This window comes from Prionailurus viverrinus, chromosome B2 (genome assembly GCF_022837055.1).
Source record: "Prionailurus viverrinus isolate Anna chromosome B2, UM_Priviv_1.0, whole genome shotgun sequence".
NCBI classification, from domain to species: Eukaryota; Metazoa; Chordata; class Mammalia; order Carnivora; family Felidae; genus Prionailurus; species Prionailurus viverrinus.
This window is the reverse complement of record NC_062565.1, coordinates 41,349,396-41,364,291: the sequence shown is the minus strand read 5'-3', so window position 1 is coordinate 41,364,291 and position 14,896 is coordinate 41,349,396. Positions and strand designations below refer to the sequence as shown.

Here is a 14,896-nt window from a genome sequence, read left to right as displayed (position 1 = left end):
GTTGTCTGTTTTTTTTTTTTTCCTGTTTCCCCAAGCTGTAAAGTTAGGTTATTGATTTAAGATCTTTTTTAAAACATTTCACAGCTATAATTTCCCTCTTGGCACTGTTTTCACTGCATCCCATGAGTTTTGGTATGTTGTATTTTTATTTTCATTCATCAAAGCATTTTGATGAATTCATCAAAGTATTTTATTATTTTCTTGTGAGTTCTTCTTTGACCTATTGGTTACTGTATGGAGTGTGTTGTTTAATTTCCATTTTTGTGAATTTTCCAGTTTTCCTTCAGTTATTTTTAGCTTCATTGTATTATGATTGGAGAAGATACTTTGTATGATTTCAGTATTTTTAAATGTATCGAGTTTTATTTTTTAGATATGTTGTGGACTAACATATCTATTCTGGAGAGTGTTTCATGTGTACTTGAGAAGAATGTATATTCTGTTTTTGGATAAAGTATTCTGTATGTTAGGACTACTTAGTTCAGTGTTGTTCAAATGTTTATGCATTTGCCTTTTATTTAAAAAAATTTTTAATGTTTATTTATTTTAGATGGCGGGGGGGGGGGTGGGGGCAAGGGGCAGAGAGAAAGGGAGACAGAGAATCCCAAGAAGGCTCCACAACTGTCAGCACAGAGTCTGATGTGGGGCTCGAGCTCACAAACAGTGAGATCATGACCTGAGCTCAAACCAAGAGTTGGTCACTTAACCAACTGAGCCACTGAGACACCCCTGGGCATTGGCCTTTTAAATCATATGAGAAACTAAAGGGGAGTTACAAACCACATATAGAATAATACTGGATTTCATATTTACCTATGTGTTTTCTTTGACTGGATTTCTTTCTTTGTATGGTTTTGAGTTATTGTCCTAGTGCCCTTTCATTTCAGCCTAAAGGACTCCCTTTAGCATTTCATGTAAGGCAGGTCTACTAGTGATGAACTCCTTCAGCTTCTGTTTCTCTGTAAAGGTCTTAATTTCCCCTTTGTTTTGAAGGATAATTTTATTGGATATAGAATATTGGTTGAGAGTCTTTTATTCTTCTACTCAGAATAATTTCAATAGTCCATCTTCAAGTTCACTCATTTTTTTCTTCTGCTAGCTTGAATCTGCTGTTGAATCCCTGTAGTGAGTTTTCCATTTCAGCTACTATACATTTTAGCTCTAGAATTTTATTTAGTTCTTATATAATATTATGATAATAAATGTATATTAAAATAATATAAATTTAAATAATTTCTCTTTATTAATATTCTTTATTCATTTGTTCATTCTCCTAGTTTCCTTTAGTGTTTTTGTCTATTGTTATTTGTTTTGTTTTGTTTTGGGGGGGAGAGTGAAAGTGTGAGCAAGGGGCAGAGAGAGAGAGAGAAAATCCCAGGAAAGGTAGAGGGAGGTGGGGGGAGAGAGAGAGAGGGAGAGAGAGAGAGAGAAGCAGGGCTCACCTGAAGCAGGGCTTATGTTTTACCTGAATTGGGGCTTGTGTTCACCAGATGTGGGGCTCGAGATCACCCAATGTGGGACTCCCAACTCATGAACTGGAAGAATATGACCTGAACCGAAGTCAGATGCTTAACAACTGAGCCACCCCGGTGGCCCTGCCTATTTTTTTCTTTAGCTCTTTGAGCATATTGAAAACCTTGATTTAAAATATTTGCCTAGTTAAGTCCAACATCTGAACTTCCTTGGTGAGATGGCTTCTATAAACTTTTTTTCTGTGAATGAATCGTACTTTCTTTATTCTTTTTATACCTTGTGATTTTTTTGTTTAAAACAACATTTTGAATATTACAGTGTGTCAGTCTGGGAATCAGATCGCCCTCCCGGGGTTTGCTGCTGTTGATTATTGAAGACTGTTGTCATCCATTTGTTTATTAACTTTTCCAAACTCTTTTTGCTAAGACTGTATTTCTTGTTGTGTGTGACTACTGAAACTGTTTCATTATCTCAGTAGTCAGTCAGTGACCTGACAGAAATTTCCTTAAATGCCTGGAGTGAAAACACCACCACCACCAGCTTTTTGTAGTTTGACTCTGAGCTGGGGCACTAGTTCAGTGCTAAACCAACTTGTCTGAAACTCTGCCTCAGCCTTCACCTCCTGATTGCATGGAGCCCAAAGATCATCCAAAGGTGCAAGTCTAGGGTCCTCTCAGTTCTTTTCTGAACATGCACTTTCATGCTGGGTTTCCCCAATCACATGATAACCCTTCAGAGTCCTTATTTTCCCATGTAGCTTTCTCCTCATGCTCCTACTTGTCAGGCTTTTAAATCCATCTGCTGCTTATTCCGTTCTCCATCTCTTGCTTTAGGTCACCACCAGTAGTATATATGTCTTTAAATACTTTCAACAGATGCTACTTGGAAATCTGCTTCAACCTGAGCGGGCAAAACAAGAGGTCAGACTCAGCATGGGTCCCCTGGGGAACCACTAGACAGGGCAGAATTTACAGCCACAATCTTTTGAGAACAAGGATGCATATATCCTCCCCTGGCACTAACAAGCCACACTAGGAATGTGGGCCACTGTCCCACAGCCACCACCAAACTGGAGAAGAGGGGATGGTAGACAGGTAAACAAAAATGCCACGTTTTGTTACTGATATTTAATAGCTGCTTCCTTCATTAAGCACCCCACTGGTTAGACTCCATTGTAAGTTTTATTAGACTCCCAAGTTCTGAAAAAGTTGCTTCTTTCAGTTTTTGCCAGCTTAATGATAGCTTCAGTGGAGGACTGATTCTTGTAACTCTCTACCATGCCATTTCTGTGACATCTCAATATATTTAACTTTTTGAGGAACTGTTGAACTGCTTTCCATAGCAGCTGCACCACTTTGCACTCCCACCAGAAGTGGGAGGGTTTTTTTTTTTCCACATCTTTCCCAACGCTTGTTATTTTCTGTTATTGTTCTTTGATTACAGCCATCCCAGTGGATGTAAAAGGATATATCCTTATGGTTTTTATTTGCATTTCTTTAATAACTAAAGATGTCAAGCATCTTTTCATGTGCTTATTGGCCATTTGTATATATTCTTTGGAAAACTTTCCAAATCCTTTGCCCATTTTTTAATTGGATAACTTGTCTAAGATCCATTTTTTAATATATCATTGTCTAGTCTTTTTTCTTACATGGTTATCCTAAAAATCATGTATTAAGAAAACATGTATATAAAGGTATCTACAGTGTCAGAACTTTATACAACATGACGTAATTTTTAAGTACAAGAAGAGGCCCTTCTACCTGTGTAAAGATGCATGTTGTATTAATTAGGACTCTTGGTTATAACAGAAACCTAACTCAAACAAGCTTAAGAAAAAAATGGATAGGGGATAATTTATTTGGTAACTGGAAAACTGGGGCAGCGTTATATCCAGGCGATCAGAGATGTCATTAGGACCCTCTCTTCCCTTTCCCTCAGCTTTGCTTAGCCTCATTCTCTCTTCACTCAGGGGCAGGATAGTCCCTACAGTCTCAAGCTGCCATGGTCCTTATAGGTTTCTGTCTAGAAAATGAAAAATGTATTTTTCCTAATAACACCAAAAATCTCTGGGATGAAGACAAGTGTGACTTGGTCCACATTCCTATCCCTGAACAGTTACTATGGCCAGGTGGATGAAGTACTCACACCAGGCCCTGCTCATAAGCTCACCATGGAAAGGCAGGCTCTACCCTATAGAACAATCTAGACTAAGTTGAGTTCATGTGGAATGGGGGAAGGTGAGATTCCTCAAAGGAGATGCTTCTCTTTTTTTTTAAGCTTTCTTTTTTTTTAAATGTTTGCCCATTTATTTTTGAGGGGGGGGTGCAGAGACAGAGGGAGAGAGAGAATCCCAAGCAGGCTCCGCGCTGTCAGTGCAGAGCCCAATATGAGGCTCGAACCCACAAACCGTGAGATCATGACCTGACGTGAAAATCAACAGTTGGATGCTTAACTGACTGAGCCACCTAGGCACCCCCAAAGGAAATGCTTCTAAATAGAAAATAAAATGTCCTCAGTAGAGCTGCAAAGATTCAGTGCTGCCTTTACGTTTGTAACCTTTCTTTTAGTGGCTTTTTATCACAATACGGATGCTCAAGTTCTTGTCCCCACAAGATATGATAATTATTGCCTTGTCCTTGGTGGAGGGTGGTGGTGGTAAGAGATTATGAATAAAGATGTTCTAGCTCTGCCTCTTCCAAAAGTCCCAGAGAAGAAGGGGAAAAGCCAATCATTTTGGAGTGGGAAGAGCCTGGAACTTGACTCCTGATTCTCTGATTTTGAGTTTCATAGAGGAACTGAGAAACTCCTCTATAAAAAGGTAAGCATTTGCATTTTTCTGAATTCATAAGATTAAACTATTTTAGTTTCATTAACATGGTCTCATGACCTGGAAGGACTGTTCTTATATATTGTAAAAAATTACCCACCACACCTTAGATGAGGAAGTTGCCGATGAATATCAGGTCTATAGCAGGCTGACCACCAAGTTTCACTCTTTTTGTTTTCTTCTCAGTTTCCAGCATATAAATACATTGTTCATGCTGCAAATTATTTGGATATAGTTATTTTTATATACTTTGAGATGAAATATACATTTCGAAGTGATATTTGAGAAACCAAATTCATCTTTTTATGGAAAACCACCATTTGAAGCTGTTGTTGATTTCTTCATGAGCATAAATTGAAGGCAACTGTGGTAAAGGATCAGAGGGTCCTTTCCTACAATCTTCAGTCTGAATTAGCACACAGCTGATGCCACTGAATCACAAAATCTAGCCCACTTAATAACCCTAGCAGCTAACCACAAGTAGCTGTATACAGAGGGCTCTCCAGGTTCGTGTAATGACAAGTGGAAAACGAAGGAAAAGGTCACACTTGCTGGTGTGTTTTTAAGAAAGCATTTCAGTCTGTTTTTGTTTTGTGTATATGTTTCTATTTTTTTAAAGTAATATAAATGACAAAGTTTACTGGTTGGAGGGGATATTCAGAAGATGGAGTGAGAACACAGGTTATGGGAAATAAAGGTTAAGAAACACAATGATCAAGAGGTAAGACTAATTTTTCATTAACATGCCAGAACTGAATGAAACCTTTCAAGAGTCATCTAGGAACAAAGTTTTTGGTAATGCCTTAAAAGTCAAGCATGTGCTCATATATTTGAACAAATCTACAAAGATATAAAATAAGTGGACTTTATAGTTGTAATCAAAACCCACTGCAGTATGGCAGCCAAGTTTGTATGGTGCTTTACAGTTTACATAACACTTTGCCACATTCTCTCATTTGCCATATATTTAATGATAGACATAATTGTGCTACATACTAATTAAGTTTAATTAGTAAGTTCTTGTGAATGACTGTAATTAGTGGAACTGGTTTGCTGCCAAAGCAAATTTTCAGTTCTCATTTTATTAGTTACCTAGTATTTATAATCAGGATCAGCTTAAATCATATTCTGGTTTGTATCATACATGCTGATCCTCATGAATATTAAGAGAGAAACTCCTGAGTTCTTACTCCTCGGCACTTAAGCTTCCCTTGCTCCGGGGCTTTTGTTGTACCAAAACTTTCAACTCCTACAAGTCCCCTCCTAACTCCACATCTCTTCACTAGCCTTCATCTACCCATTTTTTGAGGGAGACTTGTATATAACATTTAACATTCTTTCACCAATAAATATTTATTGAGCACTGTGTATCAGAGATTGAGCGAGGTGTTGGAAACATACACAGTGGTTGACAAAGCATTCCTGGTCCATGCCCTTATGGAGCTCACAGACTAATGGGTAGACAAAGCCTAGACTGGAGTGGGGAAGGTGGGCAGGAAGTTGTCGGACCTGTTTTACTCTCCCACTAAGCTACCAATGTAGACTTTATCATGAGTCTCCATTTGTCTTTTTCCTTGTGTGGTTGAACTCTCAAGCAAGGAAAACACAGTTATCATCAATTGTACCCCCTGGGCCCTCCAGCACAGGATATTGTAGGAGAGAGTGCCGGGGGCCAGTAGCCTGGTATTGAGTAGGTGAGGGGAACCTAAAGTTAGGCAGGAATTAGTGAGGAATTAGTGATCTTAAGGAGGCAAGTTCTCAGAAAAGAAATAGCATTTGCAAAGGTCGTGAGGCAGGAAGGAATTTGGCAGGTTTAAGAAGCTCATTTAGTATGGTTGGAGGGAGAAACAGGAGAAATGGCTAGAATTGGAAAGGTGTAGGCCTTAGAGCCAAGTTAAAAACTTTACCTTGAGGGTACTGAGAAGCCATGGAAAAGTTTCAGTGACATTTCCCTGTCTCTTGTAACCCATTATTTACCTGGATAGGTCCTCTTATCTTTACAGAGGTGGTGTGCAGACAGGTGTAGTATCTTTTCAGACTGAAACGCACCGGCAGCATAGCAGAAACCATGCTTAGAAGCAGGGGGTGGAAAGAGCTTGAGAGCTTGAGAGTCTTGGGTCTGTATGATTTGAACAAATCTTTTAACCTCTCCAGGCCACTTTCCTTTTATGTACAATTGATAATGTAGCATTTAAACCCCTCATCAGGCTGTTGTAGGGTCAGGAATAACAGGTACAGTGCCTATGACTGGTACTCCATAGGTGGTAGCTGTCTCTATTTTAACAGTGTTCTCTTGCTAACACAAATTTTACATTCTTCTTTGGGAATAGAATCACAAAATCATATACTGTACTGTCAAATTGAGAAGAAACCCCGAAGGTCTGCCTGTGTATGATGCTTGCATCCCTTCTGCAACGCTGGCGATCAGTTGGTTTGTTGTCCAGCATTATTTATAACATCCAGGGACAGGAAGCTTACTACTGTCTGAAACATCCACTCATGTTTGGGTTCTGCAAAAGGGTTCTTTTCTTGGACAGGATCCAAATCTGCTTCCCTGTGACCTCTCTCCAGGGGTCTCAGTAGTGCCCCTAATGCCTTGTCCATGTGACAGCCCTGAGGTGTTTGAGGCCATTATCTTCGCCACCACCTAGAGTTGAAGAGCTTATTTCTTCAGCTTCACAACAATAAAAGGGTCAATTCAGGGGCACCTGGGTGACTCAGTCATTTAAGCATCCGACTTTGGCTCAGGTCATGATCTCATGGTTCGTGAGTTCTGAGCTCGAGCAGCTCAGAGTCTGGAGCTGCTTCAGGTTCTGTGTCTCCCTCTCTCTCTGACTCTACCCTGCTCACACTCTGTCTCTCTCTCTCTCAAAAATAAACACTAAAAAAAAATTTTTAAAGGGTCAATTTATCAAGAAAGACAGCAATCCTAAAGCATACATGTACCTAACAATAGACCTTGAAAACATGAAGTAAAAAGTGTTAGCGATAGATTTTAATAAAAATAAAAGGGGCATCTGGCTGGCTCAGTCAGTGGAGCATGCAGTTCTTGATCTCAAGGTTGTGTGTAGACATTACTTAAAAATCTTAAAAAATAATAATAGTAGCTATCATTTACTGAGCACCCACACTGTACTTGGTGCTATAGATAAACAGATGAGTCTCAGTCACAAGTAAATAAGTGTAACACAAGTATACAGATACTGTGACCGGTCTGTGCAGGAAAAAAAGTAGGGTGTAATGGCGGAGCACCAAGGGAACAATCATCTTTATGAAAGAGGAACCTGCCTCTTAGATGACACAAACTCTACCCTGACAACTGAATGGGTAATACCTACACTCAACTGGACTTAGCCACGCGTGGTATTTGTTAAAATATCACTTTAGAGGCTTTAGTCACACAAAGTATTCAAAACAGCCACTGTCAGTAGTGCATTTCTACAAGAAGTGTTCATTTTCCCTGTTAACATTCTTTATAAAGCCTCTTTTAAAAGAGACAGAATAATAGCAGCCAGGCAAGGAAGAAGAGTGGAATACTGTGATTTACTGTATGTACAAATGGATGGCCAATATTTAGAAAGGAAGAGTTTCAACTAGTCTTTCCTAAGCACTGACATAGAAAAGACAAGGCATACTGTGTTTGTTACAGCCATACAGTACAGGAAGGCCACAGAAGAGAGGAGCAGCAAAGCACTTGCCCCCCAACTCAGTGCAAGTTGTGTGAAAGCACCATGGTGCTCACACTGCAACACTGGCTTCTTTGTGTGGGGCCCTGTGCTGGATGCAAGGGTAAAGATGACCTCTCTGGGAGGCTGAGGCATGTGTCCAAGGTGATCCAGCACAAAGAGCTACAGGGCCTTGGGAAAGGATTGCTCTGGAAATTCAAAGGATAGATCCTTGGACAAATGAAGCTAACCTTCCTAAAGGAGAATACATACAATGTCTAAGAATAACTACAACGAAGTCCTCCCAGCCTCCTGAAGTGGGACCTCCATGAGAACCATAGAGAACAAAAAGCAATGAATCTTAAGCTGCCTTCTTTAAGAAGAAATGAATGAGAGAGGCAGAAACACAAGAGTAAACATTGGTGGAGACTAAAACTAATATGTTGCAAATTTGTAAAAGGAAGCCCATCAAGAAAGTTACAAAACTCTAGGGGCGCCTGGGTGGCTCCCCTACCCATCCAACTTCAGCTCAGGTCATGATCTCCCGGTTCGTGAGTTTCGAGCCCCACATCAGGCTCTGTGCTGACAGCCTGGAGTCTACTTTGGATTCTGTCTCTCCCTCTCTCTCTGCCCTTCCCCCCATGTGTACTCTGTCTTTCTCTTAAAAATAAACATTAAAAAAACAAAAACAAAAACAAAACTAAGGATCTTGAAATAGTTCCCAAAACAAGAAACAATGAAAATGTATAGAAAAGTTTGTTTCACAGTGTGCAGCCTTGCACCTTTATAATTCAACAAGGAGGATAAAACAAGTGTTATAAGCAAAAAGTACTGATGGAGACAAGTGAAGAAACAGGAGTGTTAAGTGGAAGTTCATAGACACCAGTCCCATTCCATTGCCCAGTTGAGGGAACTCAAGTCCAGAGAGGGTTCTCTGACTCCTGAGACACAAACAGACTCCTCTTACCCAGCAGAGCAGAGCACTGCAGCTGAAGGATAACTTTAGCACAAAGTCCCCTTCAGCTGTTTCTGAGCTGACTTGACAAAACAAAGAAGCTTACTCCAGAAAAGTCTTAATTTTACCACCTAATACTTCATCGAGGTATTCTTTTCACTGCTGGGGCACTGGCACACAGTAATCAGCTCTCTTTCCTGCCCCTCACTTGCTGAGCTACCTTTTTATTTTTTTAAAAAATATTTTATGTTCATTTATTTTTGAGAGAGAGCACAGCAGGGGAGAGGCAGAGAGACAGGGAGACACAGAATCTGAAGCAGGCTCCAGGCTCCGAGCTGTCAGTACAAAACCCGATGCAGAGCTCAAACTTAAGAACCGTGAAATCATGACCTGAGCCGAAGTCGGGCATTTAACTGAGCCACCCAGGTGACCCTTTGAGCTACCTTTTTAAAAAAATAAGTTCTCTTCAAGCATTGTTATTGAGAAATTGCTCACACACCATAAAGTTCACCCTTCTAATGTATGCAATTCATTGGTTTTTAGTATATTCATGAGGTTGTGCACCTACCTCCACCAATTCCAGATCATTTTTATCTCCCCATAAGAAGATCTCATACTCATTAGCAGATATGCCCAACTGTTCCACCCCAAACCACTAGCAACCACTAATCCACTTTCCGTCTTTATGGATTTTCCTATTCTGGACATTTTATACAAATAGAATCATACAACATGTGGTGTTATGTGTCTGGCTTCTTTAGCATGTTTTTACGGTTCATCCATGTTGTAGCATGCATCAGTACTTCATTCCTTTTTATGGCTGAATCATATTCTATCACAGATATGCCACATTGTTTATCCATTTATCAACTGATGGACTTTTGGCTATTGTGAATAGCAGTACGATGAACATTCATGTACAAGTTTTTGTGCGGACACGTGCTTTGCTTTCATTTCTCTTGGGCATATACCTAGGATTGCAGTTGCTGAGTCATATGGTAATTGTCTAACCTTTTGAGGAATTGCCAGAATGTTTCTCATAAGGCTGCACTATTTTACATTCTCATCAACAGCATATGAGGAATCCAATTCTGACACATCCTCCCTAACACTTGTTATTACTCCTCTTTTTTATTATAGCCATTCTAATAGGTCTAAAATGATATTTCATTGTGATCCTGATTTTCATTTCTCTAATGACTAATGATGTTGAGCATCTTTTCGTGTGCTTGTTGGCCATTTGTGTATCTTCTTTAGAAAAATATCTGCTCAAATTCTTTGCCCGTTTTAAAATTGGGTTGTCTCTATTTATTTATTTATTTATTTATTTATTTATTTATTTATTTAAACGTTTGTTTATTTTTGAGACAGAGAGAGACAGAGCACGAACAGGGGAGGGGCAGAGAGAGAGGGAGACACGGAATCTGAAACAGGCTCCAAGGCTCTGAGCTGTCAGCACAGAGCCCGACGAGGGGCTCGAACTCATGGACTGCGAGACCATGACCTGAGCCGAAGTCAGACACTTAACCGACCAAGCCACCCAGGCTCCCCTGTCTCTCTCTCTCTCTCTCTTTTTTTTTTTTTTTTTAATTTATTTAGAGGGAGAGTATGAGCAGGGGAGGGGCACAGAGAGAGGGAAAGAGAAAATCCCAAGTAGGCTCCATGCTGTCAGCACAGAGCCCTATGCAGGGCTCGAACTCAAATCACAAGATCATGACCTGAGCCAAAACCAAGAGTCAGACACTCAACTGACTGAGGCACCCAGGCACCCCAAATCAGGTTGTCTTTTTATTGCTGAGTTGTGAGAGTCCTTTATATATTCTGATTATTAGATCATTATCAGATACATGTTTGCAAATATTTACTCCCATTCTCTGTGGATTTTCTTGAAGTGTCCTTTGAGGTGCTGCTGGGCTACTTTTAACAAATACTAAAACACCTCAAAATAAAATTAGGAATATGTAATTGGTGTCTGAATTATAGCTTTAAATTTATAAGCATTATAAAGCCCAACTGGCTCAGTAGGAAGAGCATGCAACTTTTGATCTTGGGATTGTGAGTTAGAGCCCCACATTAGCTGTAGAGATTACTTTAAAATCTTAAAAATAAGCATTATAATGTCATAAGCAAAAGTTGTTGTTTTTAAGTTTATTTAGAGAGTGTGAGCAGGGGAGGGGCAGAGAGAAAGGGAGAGCGAGAATCCCAAGGAGGTTCCTCACTGTCAGTGCAGAGCCCAATGCAGGGCCCCGTCTCACCACCCTGGGATAATGACCTGAGCTGAAATCAAGAGTCAGTCGTTTAACCGACTTAGCCACCCAGGCGCCCCTCACAAGCAAGCTATTGTATCCATACCGGTTTTGAGGCTTCCAAACAAAGAATCTTGAGTTCATTATGAGATCCATCATAATGATAGCTATCACTTTTATAGCAGTTATGTGCTAAGCACTGTTTGGGCACTTTCCATGTATTAACCTACTTGTTTCCCCAACAATCCTATGAGGTAGAGATTTGTCATTATACTCATTGTACAAATAAAACGGATGCAGAAGGAGCTTAAGTAATTTGCCTGAAGCCAGAGAGTAAATAGCAGAGATGCGCCCCAGATTCCATTGCTCTTAACCAACCACCTGCGAGACTGTCAAGGCTGAATTAAAACATTTCAAAGAATGCCTGACCCCTCACTTTAAGGAAATAATAGTGTTTTCAAGGCGTCTACACTCTGGATAGTTTTCCTCTTGTACCAAGCCAAAAACTAGTGCCACCCTTCCAGGCGTCTTCATTTCTATCTTCCTTTCCAGTCTGGCTTCAAGTCCTTCTATTTTCTCCACCGCCCGGCCGGAGGCTTTAGTTTTGGAAGTAACCGTCTCCCAGGTGGAGTTGTTCTAAATTTCTGACGGCCAATAGGCGCCGAGGCGCCTCGGATCCAGCCCAATGAGGCTCAAAGCTGAGCCATGGGAGGGGCCAGCGAAGGGGGCGGGAACGGAGCCCCCCTAGGTGGTGCCTACTGTGTGCGGCGCCAGCTTCCCTGCGCGGAGCCATGAGCTGGACCTGCCCGCGTTGCCAGCAACCCGTTTTCTTCGGTGAGGTCCGGGCTGAGGAGGGAGGGGGAGATGGGACGTCCTCTGAGAACGCGAGGAACTGGCGACCGTGTGTTCTCAGACCCCCTTTCCACCTCTCGGGAGCAGGGCACTCGGGCGGGTTGGAACTGGCCTCCCGGGGACACTCCTCGTAGTCTCTAGGAAGCAGGGCGGGCGGGGCTGAGGAGGGGAATGGGGGCGCCCGCTGCTAGGCCTGGCTCCCCCACAGCCCGGTTCCACCTTGTCCCCCACAGCGGAGAAGGTGAGCTCCCTGGGCAAGAACTGGCATCGCTTCTGCCTGAAATGTGAGCGCTGCCACAGCGTCCTGTCCCCAGGAGGGCATGCAGAGGTGAGGCCTGGCCAGGGCGCACAGCCCTCTGTCTGTCCCTGTTCTCCAAGCACCAGTCCCCAGTTTCCGCTCAGGAAGCTCACCGAAGGCAACCTCAGCAGTCAGCTACCAAGACCAGCTACCCGGAGGGCCCCACACCAACCAGGACTTGGGACGCCTGAGTTGTGCTGGTGGACCCGGTGCCTTTTGGTGGGGAGGGGAGAGAAGCAATGCTGTTTTCTGGCCTGCTCTTGCCCTTTCTCCTGTCCACAGTGGCAATTCTAGCATGCCAGCTTACCCTCCACCCTCCCAGCCTCACCAGCCCCACCAGGCAAGTGGACAGATACACCTGGCAACCGGACTTGAGGGAAGGCCTGTAGGACACAGGAGAACCCGCCCCCCCCCCCCCCCCACCTTTAGCCCTGAGCAACCCTCTTTCCTCTGCTTGTGCCTAGCACAACGGGAGGCCGTATTGCCACAAGCCATGCTATGGGGCTCTCTTCGGACCCAGGGGTAAGTACCAGCCTAGAAGAGGCCAGGGGACAGCAGGACCTTCCTTGTGGCTGGGAGCTGGAGACTCAAGGCTGACTGCCCCTGTTTTCTCTGCAGGGGTGAACATTGGTGGTGTGGGCTCCTACCTCTACAACTCCCCCACTCCCACCCCTGCCAGCACCACTCCCCTCAGCCCCAGCAGCTTTAGCCCCCCCAGGCCCAGGACTGGCCTCCCCCAGGGCAAGAAAAGTAAGTGAAGTTGGGCCCCAGCTACTCCTCATCCTTAGGCTGGAACAAAGGGTAGGACCAGGTGGCAGTCTCCCACCTAGTCCTCTGCTTCACATTCCTACAACTTTGTGGCAAAGTCTTCTTTTGTCCATGGCACTTTGGCGGGGGAGAGGGGGGTTCCCTTATGTCAGCTGCTGAGTTAAGAGGTAAATTGGGTAGATGGCATTATCATCCCCATTTTACAGGTGAGGAAAACAAAGTGTGTAGACAGCAAAGTGTGTGGCTTGTGCAGTCACACAGCTAGTCAGAGGCAAACCTGACCTGGAATTCAGGCCTCTCTCAGGCCAAGGCCATGGAAAGGATGACCTAGGAGCGAGGGGTCATTGAGACAGGGCCAGCCCCTCATATTCTTCCACTTCTCCCCTCTCCCTGTTCCTCCCCACCTAGAGTGGGCAATGACACCATGCTCCCCAACACCTGACACCCATGCCCTGGCCAGCTCCTGTATCAGCTCAGGTTTCCTGAGGATTGAGTTGCTGACAGGGTTGGGATGGTGGGCACCTGAGCCCCTGGGAGGAGAAGGAAGTGGGTGGTCCCTCCTACAGATAGGGATGGGGCAGGATGAGGGGCCACAGGAAACTGAGCTCTGTCCAAGAAAGCAGACTCATGGCCACCTGGGTGGGGGGCTCTGGGATAAGCATGGCTTTTGGAAGAAGCCATGTGCGCGGGCCAGTGCTGGTGGGCCCTGCTTAGGCATGGCCCCCACCTCAGCCCTAGCCAGGGCCTCTTCCCCTTAAAGGCCATCCCCACATGAAGACATTTACTGGAGAGACTTCACTGTGCCCTGGCTGCGAAGAACCTGTCTATTTTGGTAAGCGATAATGGAAAGCTTGGGGAGGGGGCCAGAGGATGGGCATCAAAGTGTAGGGAGGTGGTGCAAAGTAGGCAGGTCTCCCTGCCCTGCCCCTAGAACTACCAAATGTCTCCACCACCAGCTGAGAAGGTGATGTCTTTGGGCAGAAATTGGCACCGACCCTGTCTGAGGTGCCAGCGCTGCCGGAAGACCCTTACTGCTGGGAGTCATGCTGAGGTGAACAGGGTAGGGATGGGTGGTTGTGTCGGGAGGAGGGAGGCTGGAGATGGGAAGAGAGCCAAGCTGAGATGGCTCTCTTTCTCTTTATGTCCCAGCATGACGGCGTCCCCTACTGCCACATCCCCTGCTACGGCTACCTGTTTGGCCCCAAAGGTGGGCAGCCACACCCCAGACAGTGGGCCTAAAGTATGGCATGTGGGTCTGTGGGGATGTGTGGGCAAATTTCCCTGTGGTCAAACACACCCCAGACCCCTCCCAATTCCTTTCATCCCTCAGCCCAACACCCCCCAGCACCAGGGCCCTTGGTAATGGGGCTCTCTCTCTCAGGTGTGAACATTGGTGATGTGGGCTGCTACATCTATGACCCTGTGGAGATAAAATCCAAATGAGATGCTCACAGGAGAGGTCACTCTAACTCGGACCTCACCCATTCCCTCCATGGTCCTACTGGAAGCTACAGAATTCTTCAGTCCCTCAGGGGGAAGGTGGGCTTCAGGTGGCCTGGGCCTAGGCTCTATGGTAGACCAGGGAGTCTAGACATTCTCTGCCAATTCCTGCCTTTCCCATTTCTATCTGGTCAGGGGAACTAGGCTACCACATTTTAAAGGGTAGCCTCCTGGCCTTCCCAATCCCTTTCCCTAGCAAATTCGATAACTTCAACGTACTTATAAAATGTGTTTATTTTGGCTTCTCCAATAAAATGTTGGCTCCCATGCCTTCAATGCTTCTTTGGGCATGAGGCCTAATCAATGGGT

At 43.9% G+C, this 14,896-nt stretch overlaps 2 protein-coding genes across 8 annotated transcripts in view; both read left to right on the top strand.

Moving 5' to 3' along the window:
• ZNF318 (zinc finger protein 318) overlaps nucleotides 1–4,294 on the top strand; it is a 43,397-nt gene extending 39,103 nt beyond the window's left edge. Inside the window, exon 9 of the mRNA XM_047857900.1 lies at nucleotides 4,179–4,294. The gene's annotated coding sequence lies outside the window, so the exon portion shown is untranslated. The remainder of the gene's footprint in view (nucleotides 1–4,178) is intronic.
• Nucleotides 4,216–14,848, top strand: CRIP3 (cysteine rich protein 3). 7 transcript variants are annotated; one of them, XM_047857907.1, is made up of 8 exons: nucleotides 4,216–4,294; nucleotides 11,722–12,003; nucleotides 12,255–12,349; nucleotides 12,784–13,069; nucleotides 13,848–13,919; nucleotides 14,044–14,138; nucleotides 14,237–14,294; nucleotides 14,469–14,848. In XM_047857907.1, the coding sequence occupies exons 2-8, from the start codon at nucleotides 11,961–11,963 to the stop codon at nucleotides 14,528–14,530; spliced, it is 711 nt and encodes a 236-aa protein (XP_047713863.1). In that variant the 5' UTR covers nucleotides 4,216–4,294; nucleotides 11,722–11,960; the 3' UTR covers nucleotides 14,531–14,848. The 7 variants fall into 7 exon arrangements, 6 of the variants coding, with proteins under 6 accessions (XP_047713863.1, XP_047713864.1, XP_047713868.1 ...); XM_047857908.1 differs by lacking the exon at nucleotides 4,216–4,294 and having other exon boundaries at nucleotides 11,137–12,003; nucleotides 12,784–12,841; nucleotides 12,938–13,069; XR_007152041.1 differs by lacking the exon at nucleotides 4,216–4,294 and having other exon boundaries at nucleotides 11,137–12,003; nucleotides 14,069–14,138.
• Nucleotides 14,849–14,896: the final 48 nt, after the last annotated feature.